The 15,741-nt window shown below is 36.9% G+C and overlaps 1 protein-coding gene across 1 annotated transcript; it reads left to right on the top strand.

Moving 5' to 3' along the window:
- Nucleotides 1–13,530: 13,530 nt before the first annotated feature.
- On the top strand, nucleotides 13,531–14,898 carry LOC100653718 (olfactory receptor 4S2-like). Its single transcript, XM_003423335.4, has one exon. The coding sequence runs from the start codon at nucleotides 13,721–13,723 to the stop codon at nucleotides 14,816–14,818; it is 1,098 nt and encodes a 365-aa protein (XP_003423383.4). The 5' UTR covers nucleotides 13,531–13,720; the 3' UTR covers nucleotides 14,819–14,898.
- Nucleotides 14,899–15,741: the final 843 nt, after the last annotated feature.

Genomic DNA, 15,741 nt, shown 5'->3' with positions numbered 1-15,741 from the left:
AGGATAAACAAGAAGAGACGACTTAGAAAGCATACTCTTTCTTGAGGTGCTCTTAACTCATCCCGTACCAGAGAATAAATGAATGAATAAAAACCAATTTGGTGACTTTGGGATAAAAGAGAAGATGGCATAAAAATTACAACACACTGCTCTAGAGTATAACTGGGAAGCATAGGTGGCTTTTTTTGGGTGCTACATATTAAGCAGGGAACTCAGGACCACATACTGGACTATGAATGTTAAGAGGCATTATTGAGTGCTAGGGTCAGAGGTCACTTGAAATATCAATCCTTCTGTCCTTTTGTCTATACATTGGCTCTATTTATTCAACTCATTTTACCTTTTTCAAATCAAAGAAGACATTCTACCTCCATGCAGGACTTACAGTCCTGCTTCTCTAAGGTTTAACAGTGCCTAAATGTCGGAACATTTCTTTCGGTGTCTCATCAGAGTTTCTTCTGGAGCTGTGTGAATTCCTTTTGCCCTGTTTCTAATCAACCCTGAAAACATCACTAATCACCCTATATTTTAATGTGCACCAAGGAATGGTGTTCTATATCATGCCAAATTTTAGAAATGCAGTTGAACAACTCACTTGTCTGAACATATGCTCTTAACCCAGTTTGCAAATGAGAGAAAGGAAGTCTGGGAGTCTTTGGGTGATAGAAGCTATTAGTATTCTGTTGTAGAGGCCTCTCTAGAGGACACATCATTTTTCATCTTGAGATTTTCCTTGGGTGAAATTTTAGTTGATAAACTGGCTCTTTGACTGCTCATAGTGTTTAAGAGTTTTGAGCTTTAAAAGAAAAGAGAAAGTAAAAAAAAAGCTATGGGCTTAATGTACTTATCCACCTGATCCCTGCCCTTTTAGTGCTTGTAGGTAGTTTTTACCACCGAGTCTCAAAAGTGCTTTGAGGAGTAGGTTACATTACTCAACCTCATTTTTATAAATGAACTCCAGGGTTATTAACTGACCTACCTAAGATGGCTTAGAAAAAGTGTAACCAACTAATGAAACTAGTAATTTTATAAAATTAATATCAAATTAATATTTTGCTGTCCAGAAAGAGTATTTATTTCCATTATCTGGTCTAATTCTTAATTTCTATGATATGTGTTTAGGAGCTTCAGAGCTAGAATATCTGAAAAACAAAAAAGTTACTTAAACGTTTATATTTAAGTTATCTATTTCTGACATACATACAGCTCCTACAACTTTTCATGGCTATAGATAGGTATTTGATTTACTAAATAAAAAGCTATCAACTTTTAGTGATATTTTTGTATTAAACATAAAAACCCATCACTGTTGAGTCGATTCCAACTCATAATGACCCTATAGGACAGAGTAGAACTGCCCCATAGAGTTTCCAAGTAGCAGCTAATGGATCAAACTGCTAGCCTTTTGGTTAGCAGCCAAGCTCCTGACCACTGTGCCACTAGGATTCCATTTTTATGTTAGCTCACTTTATTTCATAATCAGCTGTTATGGAGAGGAGTTTTTTGGTTAGCTAGCCAAAAATCAACCCTCAGCAAAAAAAAAAAAAATCTAAAACTCCAGTATTAGTAGGATTTACTGGGTAATTTGCAATATCCCAGATCATGTAAGAGCTTTCCTTATGTTGGAACAAGGATTGAATTTTCATTTTTGTGAGAGACTTAATGACTTTATCTTTAAGAAATTATGTCTGTCTGTGCACAGAAGGACTCCTCATGAGCCAGGAAGAAGGCTGCCATTGGGTGATTTCCACATAGGATGGTTTAGGGTGGGGATGGCATCCCTACTACAGATCAAACACTCCTCTCTTCACTTTACTGTCCTCAACATTTCCACAGGGCTCCTTTGACTACAAAGAATACCCAGAAGAGCAGACAGGCGGAAACTGCCAATCAGAGAGTGATGTGTGTCAGCCAGGCACATGAAGCTCCAGGCTTTCTTTTAGCATCAGCTGGCTGCAGCATCCTTCATTTCTGATGCTCCTCCTTTGTAGCAAAGTTTAGGGTCTTGGAAAACCCTTTTAAATGTTGAGTTGATTCTGACTCACAGAAACCCTGTAGGGTAGAGTAGAACTGCCCTGGAGAGTTTCCAAGGACCAGCTGGTGAATTCAAACTAACATTTTGGTTAGCAGTTGAACGCCTAACCACAGGGCAACCAGGACTCCAACAGCTGGAATTGGTAGCATTATATTCAGAAAATCAAGAATTTTGTGTATTTCCTTTTGCATTTTCAATCTTCTAATCCATGTTTGACCAATTACCTGTATTAAATTTTCTTTATTAATATAATTGGTAAAGTTTCCATTTTCCTGACTGTACATGACTGATACTATCCGGGTACCTGGGGCTCCAGCGTTTCCTTCTCAGATGCCCTGATCCTGCTTCCAGGTCCTTCCTGGGTGCTTTCTTTGGGTCTGTCCTCCTGAGGGGGGCCAACATCCCTGGCGTGTGCACCCCAAGCCGGAGGGGCGGCCGAGGGGCGCTGTGTGTAAAGCCCGTGGCCGGAGCCTGGACGTGAGCTTGCAGCACCACGTTCATGCAGAGAGCGCGGTGGAGCTCGGAATGAGAAGCAGCGCCGCTGGGAACCGGGGGCTGGAGCTCTGCTCTCTCTCCGCCGTTATATCCTGGCATAGAACATCCAGGAGGCTGAGGATAGTAAATTTGCAACTGGCCTTTCAGTTGTTAGGAGAGTATAAGAATTTCTTTTTTTTAATTTTGTCAGCTTGACTTATAATTTTAAGTCTTTAGACATATGGTTCATGGGCTCCATTTTTACATTGGGTCCCACAGGTATTTGAGGTGTGTCTGCCCCCGGTTTCGAGAACCTGCGACCCTTTGGGATATTGAAATAACTGAAAGGAGACAAAGCAATTCTGATTCATGAAATCATGGCAGAATTTTTTGACTTCATATTTCCAAGATACATCGTGGGAATTAAAGTTATGCACATTTATAGCCTAATTCCAAAGTATATATTGTCCAATGGGCCAATACGTTTATGTAAATTAAGGAATTTTGCTTTCCCCTCCCTCTACCTCACTGCCAAATTTTTCCTTCTAAAAGCCCTAGAAACTACGAGGTGTTGTTAGAAAGAAATCAGCATGCCATCCCAAAATTTACTCCTAACTTAAAAAAAAAAAAAAAAAAAAATTCTGGAAGATGTTCCTCTAATTATCCTAGTGATTTTAGTATCTTGTAACATTCATTCATTTTTCACTCATTAATTCATTATCAAGTAATTATGCATTAATTAGTTCAACAACTATTTGTCAAATGCCTTTTATTTGCCTGGAAATGTGGTAGACATCTTGCTATTTGTATCCTCCACCAAACATTGATATATCATCTAAATATTCAATTACAGAGTCCCTCGACATCAACTAAGGGAAAGTGAAAAGTATTCTAGGGCAATATGTGACCCTAGACAATTGGAGATGGTAGAGTAGAGAGGTCAAAAGTGTAGACTCTGGAGTTGGACAGCCTCATCATGGCCCAGCTCCACCACATACTAGGGAACAAGGGACTTACTCTCTCAACTGTCTCTTGTCTTACAACGAGAACAATAATAGTATCCATCTCACAGAGTTCTCAAGAAAACTAAACAAAGTAATACCTGTAAAGCTGTAATGAGAGTATCTATAGATAGTCAGAACTCAATAAATAGTGACTGCAAATATTGCTATTATTACTAATGGTTCTGTCATTACTGTGACAAGCAAATTAAAAGGAAATGCAGGCTGAAAGAAGATTATACGATTATTTGATCCTAGAGAATCACAAGAAAGAAAGATGAACTAATGATTTTGCACCTGATAGCAAAAACTTTAATACCCCCCTCTTCATATTGATATCGACGGCACTGGGTTTCATATTGATATCAGCCTTGACAGAAGAGATATCACTTTAGGTGATGTATATGTCTTTAGATACTACATGAAAAATCATTTTAAGTGTTTTTTTTTTTTTTTTTAATGTTCTGGCTAACATTACTTTCAAGGCTTTTATGGCATCATTTCCTAATTAAAATAATTTAAAAAATTTAGAATACTTTTAGATTTACAGAAAAGTTGAATAGGTAATACAAAGAGTTCCTATCTATCTCGTACTCAATTTCCCCTATTGTTAACATTTTACATTACTATGGTAAAGTTGTCACAGCTAATGAATCAATATTGATTTATTATTATTAATTAAACTGCATATTTTCCCAGACTTTACGGTTTTTCTTTCATGGGTAGATTATCCAAGGTTATCCATTTTTTATTTGTCATGCCAATCACTTTATTTATTGATTTATTGTCTATATGCTTTTTCTTTTCCCTAGAATCTTTTTTTTAATTATTCTGTAAATAAATATTTAAACAAATCTGATGAGTTTATGTTATTTAAGGGAAATATAAAACCTATGATATAAATACAGTACAATTCTAGTTTCTATCTCTTAAGTGAGTAACTCTTTGACTTCCTCTTCCTACCAGTATCCTCTTCTTGTTTCTTCAAGGCTGTAGTTTCTCATCTGTAAGTTCTATCCTGTTCCAGACTCTGATACAATATATTATCATGGGAGTCTGTAGGGCTATGGGGTATGCATGAGGATAAGAATATCTAGGATAATACCCAGGGGTCTCCATAGTACTAGCTTTGGTATAGGACCACTCTAAACCTCAGGCCCAGTTTTAGTGGCTAAGCTTGTTCTGAGACTAAGAGTTTATTCTGGTTCCCACGTCTTGTCCCAGGCCTGTCCCACTGTAGAAATCTCTGAACTATTTGCAGTTCCCTTTGCCTCTATGCTGCTGAACATATTGCTTCCTCTGCTAAATTACTGACCCAGTTTTCACTTTCAATACTCAGATTGAAAGTCTCATCTTCTTGGAAGCCACCTTTGATCCTGCTGTAGTATAGTTTCATTAACTGACTCTCATATAGATTCTCACAGCATGCTGTGCATATCTGTAGCTAGCACAGAACTTACCATATTTATTACCATTTTCTTCTTACTTGTTGGGCTGCGTATTAGTCAGTGGTTTTTGTAGCGACAGTGTCCAGCACAGTATCTCACACAAATAAATGCTCAATAAATGCTGTTTTGAAGGAAGGCAGGAAGGGTAAGAATAAAAGAAGGAGAGATAGGAAGGAACAAAAGGGAGAAAATGAAGAAACAAAAAAAGAAAGGAACTTAGGAAGGAAGAAAAGAATGAGAGAAATTTAGAGAAAGGGAAAAAGAGATTTAGAGAGAGAGAGAAGAAGAAGAAAGAAAAGAGTTCTGCACAGACCTTCATCTCAAGGAATTTTTTGTGTGGAGAGACCAACCCACTGAAAATAGCACAGTCAGAATTAGCCATTTCCTTGTTTAAACAGCCACTTTATTTGTAACCTAGAGCTTCACAGAGCAATAAAACCTTAACAATAACGACAACATAAAGCACTTTTATGCTGTAACATGATAATCCTTTTTGCCCCAGAAAATCACTCTAAGGTGAGTGCTGCATTTTTTCCTGTTATTACGGTTGTCCCAAAGTTCAGCACACACGGAACTTTAAGCTTGACCTAAAGAGTTTACACTGCAATTTAGTGATAAATTTTATACTAGATTTCACAGAGGTACTCCCCAACTCTGGTCAAGCCCTTTTGATCTAAATCCCTTAGAAACGCATTCATATAATAATGGGACTGAGGCAGTATATTCACCGTGCCACTAAATTAAACATTTTGTTTGCCCAAATGAGCTGCAGTAATTACTAAAAGAAAGTAAAATATTTTAATAGTTTCATAAGCAAAGAAACTATTTTATTGCTGGGTTAGTGGTTCAATGTCATAATATCCAGTATCATCCTCCCTTTTCCCTTGCCCCGACTTTGAATAAATTTGGAAATTGTGACAATACATGAATATTTATTAACTCGTTACTTACCAAATAGTCTTCATATAGTTTTATAAATAATCATTTAATGAGGATTACACTTGTCCTTTCTCTGTTTGATAACGCTCTAGCTGCTACCCAATCACTGCCCAGCATTTCCCTCAGGGTTCCAGTGATGCATAAAGATTACCGAGGATTTCTGCTTCTTGGCAGCCACAGACCCAGAGGCTCTTGCAGACCAAGGTCAGCAACCATGGCATGGCTCTAAACACATGACAACTTATCTTTGCAGGAGAGGGAGGGAGAGAGAGAGCGAGAACGAATTCAGGACTGTTTCTTTAGCGAGAAATATTACACACGCGTAAGAGAACAATCACTATACAGAAGACCTCAGTCTCACAGAATTGAGATAACACTTATATCCCAGGGAGGTTTATTGATCCAAGATTTCATGTTGTCCAAATCCACGTTGTGGGACCACGCTCAAGAAGAGTGAGTTTCCTATCTGGACTGGAACTTCAGCTATCAGTGAAAAAGGCAAGGACAATTTTCACTGATTCAAATTATATTTAGGCATAAGGAGGAATCTTTAAATTCTTCACCCACTTTACAACATTTCTTTCAGTAATTCAATTAAGTTATTCAGAGAGCAGTTTGCAACATTTGGAAGCATGTATCAGTATTATTTCAACTGGAATTTGTCCTAACTAATGGTGAAACTAACAGTGAAGCCTAGATAATTCAGGTTGTGCTCTGAACCTCATTTGTTTCACCAGTGGTTAAATGAGTGGAATAACATCAAGTGATCACTAATATTCTTTTTATCCATGTATAGGATTTTTGCATAAGAAATGGTTCAATCTAAAGGGAATTTGAAAGGTCATTTAAAGGTATTACTCTAATGTAAGAAAATGATTTCCAGTAATCTTTTTATATTCCCAGAACAGTGCCTAACAAAGATCGTTCTCAATAAAATGAAAGGGTAAATAAATATTAGTGCTCTGGGAATTATAGAGGATCAAATAGATCATAACTTAAAAGTCTCTACCTTGCGTTCTGTGAAGGCCTCTTAAGTCATTTGTAGATTTTCTCAAAGTTTTACTTATCTCTTAGCCCCACAGTTAGTTAATTGCTTACTTAAAAAAATGGACAATTAGAGGAACAGAAAAAATTGAGACTATAAACCTTTCTATGGGTAAAATTTCAAAGAATTGGTAGTTAATAAAATGATGACAATTGACCAGATATATTAAAACATGAAATGTGTTACAATGTCTCTATGAGGGATATTGAAGTCAAGAACACTGTCTCGCAAAGACCTTGCCATAGGAAGGAGCTTGCTATTAAGAAAGAGATCCTGAATGTTTGATCTCTTTCCTTTTCAAGTCACTCACAGGAAAAACTAAGACTAAAGCTCCCTCTTGGAGGATTTCAGAAGCTGCATTCTTTTCTATTTGTTCTATCTGAAGTAATTTAAGTGGACTTATGGGGTTAAATAAAGGACCAGCGGTGTTTCTTTAACAGCACAGATCCCATTATAACTAGTATATACTCCTTGGCATCATCCTAGAGAGACCAAATTTTACTGAAGAACCTGGACAAACCGGGGAGAATAATCAATTAGTTCCATAGACTTTCCGATCTACAGAGTTCAGATGTCTGATACTAATACTCCTGAAATTCCACCACAAAACAATCTTGACTTAGGTTTGTAGATTGCTTGATGCTTTTACATCTATATCTAATTTGATCCTTACCATGGCAACACTGTTAACTTACTTAGAGGGAAGGACTCTTGAGGTTCATAGAAGTTAGGAAACTTGTGTTACTGTCACACAGCTTGTAAGAGGCAGAGCTGGAAGTTAAGTCCAGTTCTTCTATCATTAAGTCCTGTCCTCTTTCTCCCAATGAAGATGGTAGAAAGATATCATGAGTCCTAGACTACTGTTAATTTTCTGTGCTCCTGAGATATATCCCAGATAAAGACAAGTTGTCACTGTTCAGGAGGGATACAGCAACTCGAAGCATCTTTGAGTATCCTTGCTTGAACTCTAAGGAAAACCATGTGGTGACATGGGCTATACATTCTTACTGCTCCAGTCAAAAGAATATATTTGGAAGGGTGTCAGCAGTGGATGTACTTTCTAGGATATCAACAAGCATGGAAATATATATAAATGGGAATTAGAAGATGTCCATATTCAGGATATTAGTGTCCAAAGATTATGCCTCTCCAGGCTTCCAATCAACCTCTAGTTGCTAAGATGGGTAACACACTTAAAGTGTGTCATATACATAAGTGCTTTATATGTAGCACATAATCAATCCTTACAGTACCCTATGAGATAGGTACTATTCTTATCACATTAACAGCTGAGAACACTGAGGCATACAACTTGCCTAAAATACTGTTAGTGGTAGAGCTGAGGCTTGAATCTCGGCTAGCTGGGCTCTAGGCTTCTTCTTTGTAAAAACTATTCTCTAGCACCTCCCATTCTACTTGCGCTTCTCATGTGGGAGTGATCTTTCTTCATGGTCTCCCAAATTATTCAAGATAAATTCCTCTCTCCAGCTTAACACCCAAGAATGTTTATGATTTCGGATCTGCCATCTTTCCAGCCTCATCTTCCAACATTTATTTAGATTCTGTCCTGTATCATGTCAAACTTATAGGCATTTTCCACAGAGGATGCCATTACACCATTATATCTGCATGTATGCTATTCGCTTGGCCTGAAATGTCCTTCCCGCCCTCTTCACTCTTCTGTCTCCACACTCCACAATTTTTTTTTTCATTATTAGTTTAACCCTGACTCATCTTTCAAAATTCTACACAGTGGTGATATTCTTTGGAAAGGCATCCTTGCCTTGATCATTAGTTTACATGCAGATCTCCTCCAGGTGAAATAATGTCTGGATTTATGATCAAAATGGCATCCTTTGTTCATGCGTTACCATTGTAAGTTTAATTTGAGCAAAGTTGAGCACAAACTATGTATGTTATGATGATCTTGCCAGTTGCAACTGTAGTCTTTATATCTAAATACGGATATGCTTAAAAGAATAAACCAGACTCTTCATAATCAGCAGAAAAGGAGTTTTTTTCAGACTTTCAGGTGAGTAAGATGATATGGTGACTTTGATGCCATCAGCCCTAGCAGCATGCATATTGTTGTTGTATGCCCTTGAGTCAATTCTGACTCATAGTGACTCTATATGGCAAAGTGTAACTGCTCCACAGGGTTTCCTAGGCTGAAATTTTTATGGGAGCAAATCCCCAAGTCTTTTCTCCTGAAGAGCTTCTGGTAGGTTGAATTGCCCACCATTAGGTTAGCAGCCGAGAAGTTAACTATTGTGCCACCAGGGCTCCTTGCAGCAGGCACGATCATTAAGAAAACAAACTTTGAAGCCCCATTGTCTAGGTTTCAAATACCAGCTCTGCCACTCACTAGCTCTGTGACATTGGACAAGTTATCTACTCTCTCTATGCTTCAGTTTTGTCATCTCTGAAGTGTGGATGGTAATGGTGACGGTGATAGTCTAACTCATAAGATTTTTGTGAGAAATAAATAAATATATGTAAAATGCTTAGAACAACATTTAGCATATAGTGAGTACAATATAAGTTTTTTTGTTTTTAATCTACTCATGTTTTCAGCCCTTATGATTTTTCCACTTGGTGATGACTGAACAGAATTTGGCTGATATAGTGTCATAAATCATTCAAAATTTTTAGGGGCATATAGAATATCCTGTAGACAAAGGATTATACAGCATAAGAGAGCAATGGCCTTTTAAAATATATATATATATATATTTTAATGAAAATTTTGTTTATTCATTTATTTAGCTTTACAGGGATGTGTATAGCATGGGTTCTGAAATCAGACTATCACCATGCAAATACCAGCTAACCCCTTCACTTACTGTGTTATATTGGACAATTTAATTAACCTCTTCAAACTTTGATGCTCTACTCTGTGAAATAAGGATGATAAAAAGTACGATCTTCCTGTAGGAATAGAATTAACATATGAAAAAAAACTTAGTACACAATCCAGCACATAGTAAAGTGTTTAGTAAACATTAACTATTTTTTACTATTAATAATATTTCTACCATGGAAAAGGCAAGATACGATCATCTACTGTCTCAGTAATAAAATTATATATAGATGTTAATAGTTTTTATTTGTTACACTGTATAACTTTTATATGATAGCTGAATAGATGAAATTACACGTTCTACCCTGGTGGTATAGTGGTTAAGACCTAGGTCTGCTAACCAAAAGGTCAGCATTTCCGATCCACCAGATGCTCCCTGGAAACTCTATGGGGCAGTTCTACTCTGTCTTATAGGGTCGCGATGAGTCAGAATCGGCTCAACGGCAATGGGTTACTTACTACAGAGATCTCCCTTCACAGTTTCAATGATAAAGTAAAGCATTTCACAGATACAGAGAATATCACATGGATGATCTCATTTTATTTCTGCAACAATTTTGTGAACTATATAATTTTATCATTCATCTTTTATAGATGAGAAAGCCAAGAATCAGAGAAAGTAAATGCCTTTACCCAAAGTTATTCAGCTGGCTCTCAAACTTAAATCACTCAGCTTCTACGCAATGCTCTTTGAACTATGCCATGCAGAAAAGATGAGTTAGGTTCAATAATTTCACACAGAAAAATAAATATTTTTTCCACAAAATGAACATTAAATAACAAAGTAGAGTTGAAAATAACTTGTGTTGAGAAATGTTGGAATTTAAGTCAGCAGAGCCCTGATACATAAAAATCTACAACTTGTTCATAAGAAGGTTTGCTATTTAAAAAAAAAAAAAAAAAGTTGAATGAACTAGGCAGACAAGTAGGAAAACTTTGAATCTGCTTTCTCTGTGAAAGTGGGGCTCTGATATTAACCCCACAAGGCAAAAGAGGCTAGGACGGCTATAGAGATTTTTCCTTCTCTTTGTCATCCCACTAATTGAATGTGACATTTTTATATCTCTCATTACAACACAGATTTTCTGATATATTACTTTCAATTCACCTGACTCTGAGGGGAAGGAAATATAAAGACACTGAAGCCTGGAAAAAACAAATATAATGTTATTTTATTATAGTATTGTATTATAAATAAATAAATAAATAAATAAGCCATTGCCATCAAGTGGATTCCGACTCATAGTGACCCTATAGGACAGAGTAGAACTGCCCCATAGGGCTTCCAAGGAGCGGCTGCTGGATTCCAACTGCCAACCTTTTAATTAGCAGCTGAACTCTTAATTAGGGAAGGCCTGTAAAATGTTTGTGAAGTATTTTATCTGAAAAGACTCAAAGCCAAGTACTTTTTGTTCACTTGTTATGGTAGATATCATGCAGTAAAAACAAAACCAGAACCAAAACATATCAAACATATCAATGTCTATATGCCAATACAACTTTTCTTCCCCTATTATACTTCAAGATTCTTAGGGATCACTACTGTGGGGGATAACCTCTGACCATGTCTCATGAACCTTAGAAGATTTAGTAAGAACAGGAAACTCAGAAAAAATTAACTGCTCATTAACCTGAATCCAGAAGACACAGTTCAGTTTACTGTTCAGCAAACTGGAGTTATTAATAAGTGATAATTATATTAAACCATGCTATTTGAGATGTAGTCACAGTGAAAACAATTCTGGTGGTAGGTTTAAGCTGTTGTTTTTATTTGACCTTTTTAGTTCATGTTGATTCTTTGTTCTTGTATGCATTTTGAACCTTTCTTTTTCACACCAAAGAAATATTAGCAATTTGTTCTAATTTTTCTTTTTTATTAATCGAAACTTATTATCTAAAATGTGACTTGCTCACAAAAAAGACCAGACTTACTGGTCTGACAGAGACTGGTGAAATCCCGAGAGTGTGGCCCCTGGACACCCTCTGAGGTTCACCCTTCAGCTAAAGATTAGGCAGATCCATAACACAAAATGAGACTAAATGGGTACACTAGCCCAGGGGCAAGGACGAGAAGCCAGGAGGGGACAGAAAAGTTGAAAATGGGGAATCCAAGGTCTAGAAGGGGAGAGTGTTGGCATGTTGTGGGGTTGGTAACCAATGTCACAAAACAGGGTGTGTATTAGTTGTATAATGAGAAACTAATTTGCTCTGTAAACCTCCATCTAAAGTACAATTTAAAAAAAAAAGAAAGAAAAGAAAGCTCACATTTCCCTTCCAGGGCTCCACAAGTTACTCTAGCGTGCAGATTACATAAAAATATACTCTCAGTTCCTTGAAGTAGTTTAACAGAACTTGGGATTTATGGAAATTACACATCCTGATGCAATTTTTAAATAATCGGATTAGACCAGTTAAATTTTGAAAAGGAAGAAGGTATTTAATTCTTTGAGGCAGTTATCTGTAATGAAAGACTTGGTCGCTGAATTGATAAAGCACGGACTTTTTTTTTTTTTTTTTTAAGGAAAAGGCTATAAGAAGCAAAATTAATCATTTACTAAATTAAAAAGAAATGCAACGTGCAATTGTTCTAGATGATATGTTACAATAATTTCCAAGTTACAAATGTGTTATATTTTAAAAATATATTTACAAGACTGCTGTTTAAAACTCAGAATGCATTTTCCTTTGGAAACAATGCCATTAATGATGATTATATTATATTCACAAACGATAGTATGAAAGCTAAAAGCACATAAATCACTAATACAAAAACAAACCAAACCCGTTTGCCGCAGTGTCGATTCCAACTCATAGCAACCGTGTAAGACAAGGTGGAATTGCCCCATACGGTTTCCAAGGAGCACCTGGTGGATTTGAACTGCCAATCTTCTGGTTAGGAGCTGTTGCTCTTAACCACTATGCCCCCGGGGTTTCTGAAATTACTAATAATATCCCTTAATTTACATTTTAACCATTTATGACATTATTTTTATGGGAAATTTTATTGCCAATTTTTACCTAGGATTACAAGGACAAAGAGTTACCCGGCTTTTTCAAGGCAAATAGATTGGGGATAATGGGGAGAGGTAAAATATTTCAGAATATTATCTCATATATTTGCTTCAGTCTCATTGTGCATAAGATCACTATCAGTTTAGGCTGACCCGACAGCAGCTATCAACAGCAACATATTGTCCTTGATAAATTTTTAAAATTTCAAATCTTTAGAGCAATGTAGAAAGAGATCCTTCTCTGTATACATTGATCACTCCTCATGTATTCTCTATTGATAAGCAACTGGAATTTTCATATGAAGATCAATGCTTAGGGCTCAGACTCCCCCCCCCATGTTGGTTTATAAGCATGGATTGTTGTTAAGCAGAGGCCAATGTGTAAGTTGGTCTCAGTCACTATAAATGACTTTATTTTTAATTCATAAAGTTCATCTTAACCTTGAAATGTATCAAAACTTTTAATCTAATTTAGAAACAAAAAACTGAGTCTTCCTCACTTGATTAAGGAGAGCCTAGTTCTTCTACATTGATCTGTATCTATTATAATAATATGGCTCACTAGAAATTTTAGATATCAGATCTCAGATTCTGATTTCTTGCTTTAATCTTCAACTTCACACATTAATTTATCCATTTAAATTTAAGTTTTTGCTCCAAAAAGAATTTCTGAAGAGAAAGAAAAAGAGAGAGGGGAAAGAGAGAAAGAGAGGGAGAGGGAGAGGAGGAGGGGGAGGGGGAGGGAGGGAAATGATTAGGGAAAAACATTGAATCCAGTAGAAAGAAATTCAGGTTCTCTAGATTCTTGTTTGGATAAAAGGAACTATAGGTCTAAGTGGAACAGAAAATCAAATGTGAGTCAATAATTTGGTAAGAACACTAATAATCAGAAAAACATCTATTAGCTATGTTCAAGAAATATGAAGAATTTCCTCTTCTATATTTAGCATCACTTAAGTATTTTCATAACATTGTTCCTGTTAAGCTTTACCATGCTTATAATGGTTTAAACATGTTTACTTTGGCAGAGAACCAGAGCCATTCCACTAGTCCTACCTGGGTCCCCATGGAAGTAGTTAACAATGTCACTGAGTTTATATTCCTGGGACTGTCCCAAGATCCTGGAATGCAACTCATGTTCTTTGCCCTATTCCTCCTCTTCTACTTCATGATCATGGCGGGAAACCTGCTCATCTTGCTTACTGTCTTTTCTGACCCCCGGCTCCACACACCAATGTATTTCTTCCTCAGTAACCTGTCCTTTGTGGATGTTGCCTACTCCTCAGCCACAGCACCCAAGATGATTGCAGACTTCATTTCTGAGAAAAAGACAATTTCCTACTGGGGCTGTGTAACTCAGATGTTTACCTTCCACTTTTTTGGTTGTGCTGAGATTTTTGTTTTGACTGTTATGGCTTTTGACCGCTACGCCGCCATCTGCAAACCTCTCCATTATACTACCATCATGAGTGCCAATGTTTGTTCTGTGCTAGCATCACTGTCCTGGTTGGGAGCCCTGGGCCATTCCTTTGTTCAGACCTTCCTGACCTTTCAGCTGCCCTTCTGTAATGCTCAAGTCATTGATCACTACTTTTGTGATGTCCACCCAGTCCTAAAACTTGCCTGTGCTGATACAACCCTGGTAAACATGTTGGTGATTGCCAATAGTGGTCTCATCTCCCTGGGTTGTTTCCTCATTCTTTTGGCCTCCTACACAGGCATTTTATTTAGTCTTCGGAAGCAGTCTGCAGAGAGCCGGCGCAAGGCTCTCTCTACCTGTGGATCTCATCTGACTGTAGTGACTTTCTTCTTTGTCCCTTGTATCTTTATTTATCTCCGTCCATCCACTACCTTCCCACTAGATAAGGCTGTGTCTGTGTTCTATACTACCATCACCCCCATGCTAAATCCACTCATCTATACTCTGAGAAATGGGGATGTAAAGAATGCCATGAAGTGGCTATGGAATCGGAAGATCTCCTTAAAGGAAAAACAGAAGGGATAGTTTATCAGAATTGCAAATTCATAGAATTAGCAGATACTTTCAAAGACCACCATAGATTAAAATGTTGGAATAGTTTCTAAGACTCAGCTATATCATATTTTTCATTTAAGAGGAAATAATTTGATACCAATTCATTTTCTTGCATTTAGGTGAGCTAAACTCTTTTGTTGCTGTTAATCGCCATTGAAGCTAAACTTAAACCTTTCCATACTGGCAAGGTTTATCCTCTGATTACTCTAGAGGGGGAAGAGTAAACACTGCTACTCAATATCTTATTTAACTGCTTTAGATCCCCTCTATTCAAATAAAATTTTCAACTGTTACAATTCAATAATTTTGAATGGGATTAGAAAGATATCACTGAGGAATCAGACCTTTCCTCTTAGAAAAAGAAAGTCTAACTTGCTAGAGACTGCCTTCTTGTTCCTTCTGTCCTCTTTCTTTCATTTATTCCCTTTTCATCCCTCCCTCTCCTGTTCTTCCTCCACTCTCTCATTCCTTCCATCTACCCACCCTTTTGTCCTTCTTTCCTTTCTTCTTTCATTTTTTTTTTCTAGTTATTTCACACAAATATCACCTGGTCTAGTAGGAGAAACAGGTTCATAAGCAGACAATTATAATACATGGTAATAGATGCAAATATAGAAATCTACACTGCATACAATAAGGGGGATTGGTATAAACTGACTGAAAGGTGGTTTCCTGTGTAGGAAAAAAGAAGACATACTTTGGTAGGGAGCAGTTTTTTTTTTAAAGACCCCTCTTGGAAAATTAGAATACTTTCTGCCACCCTAGTACTATTGTAGTATTTCTACTGATACAAAACTTACTTCTCATTTTTGCCATACACAGACTGGATTAATTAAAGCAATTGAAATGAATTGATAACCTGAACTGCTGAACTAAGTCAAGGAGATGTATTC

This window comes from Loxodonta africana, chromosome 10 (assembly GCF_030014295.1).
Source record: "Loxodonta africana isolate mLoxAfr1 chromosome 10, mLoxAfr1.hap2, whole genome shotgun sequence".
Taxonomy (NCBI): domain Eukaryota; kingdom Metazoa; phylum Chordata; class Mammalia; order Proboscidea; family Elephantidae; genus Loxodonta; species Loxodonta africana.
Note: the sequence above shows the minus strand (reverse complement) of the source record. Positions and strands in the feature narration are given on the sequence as shown.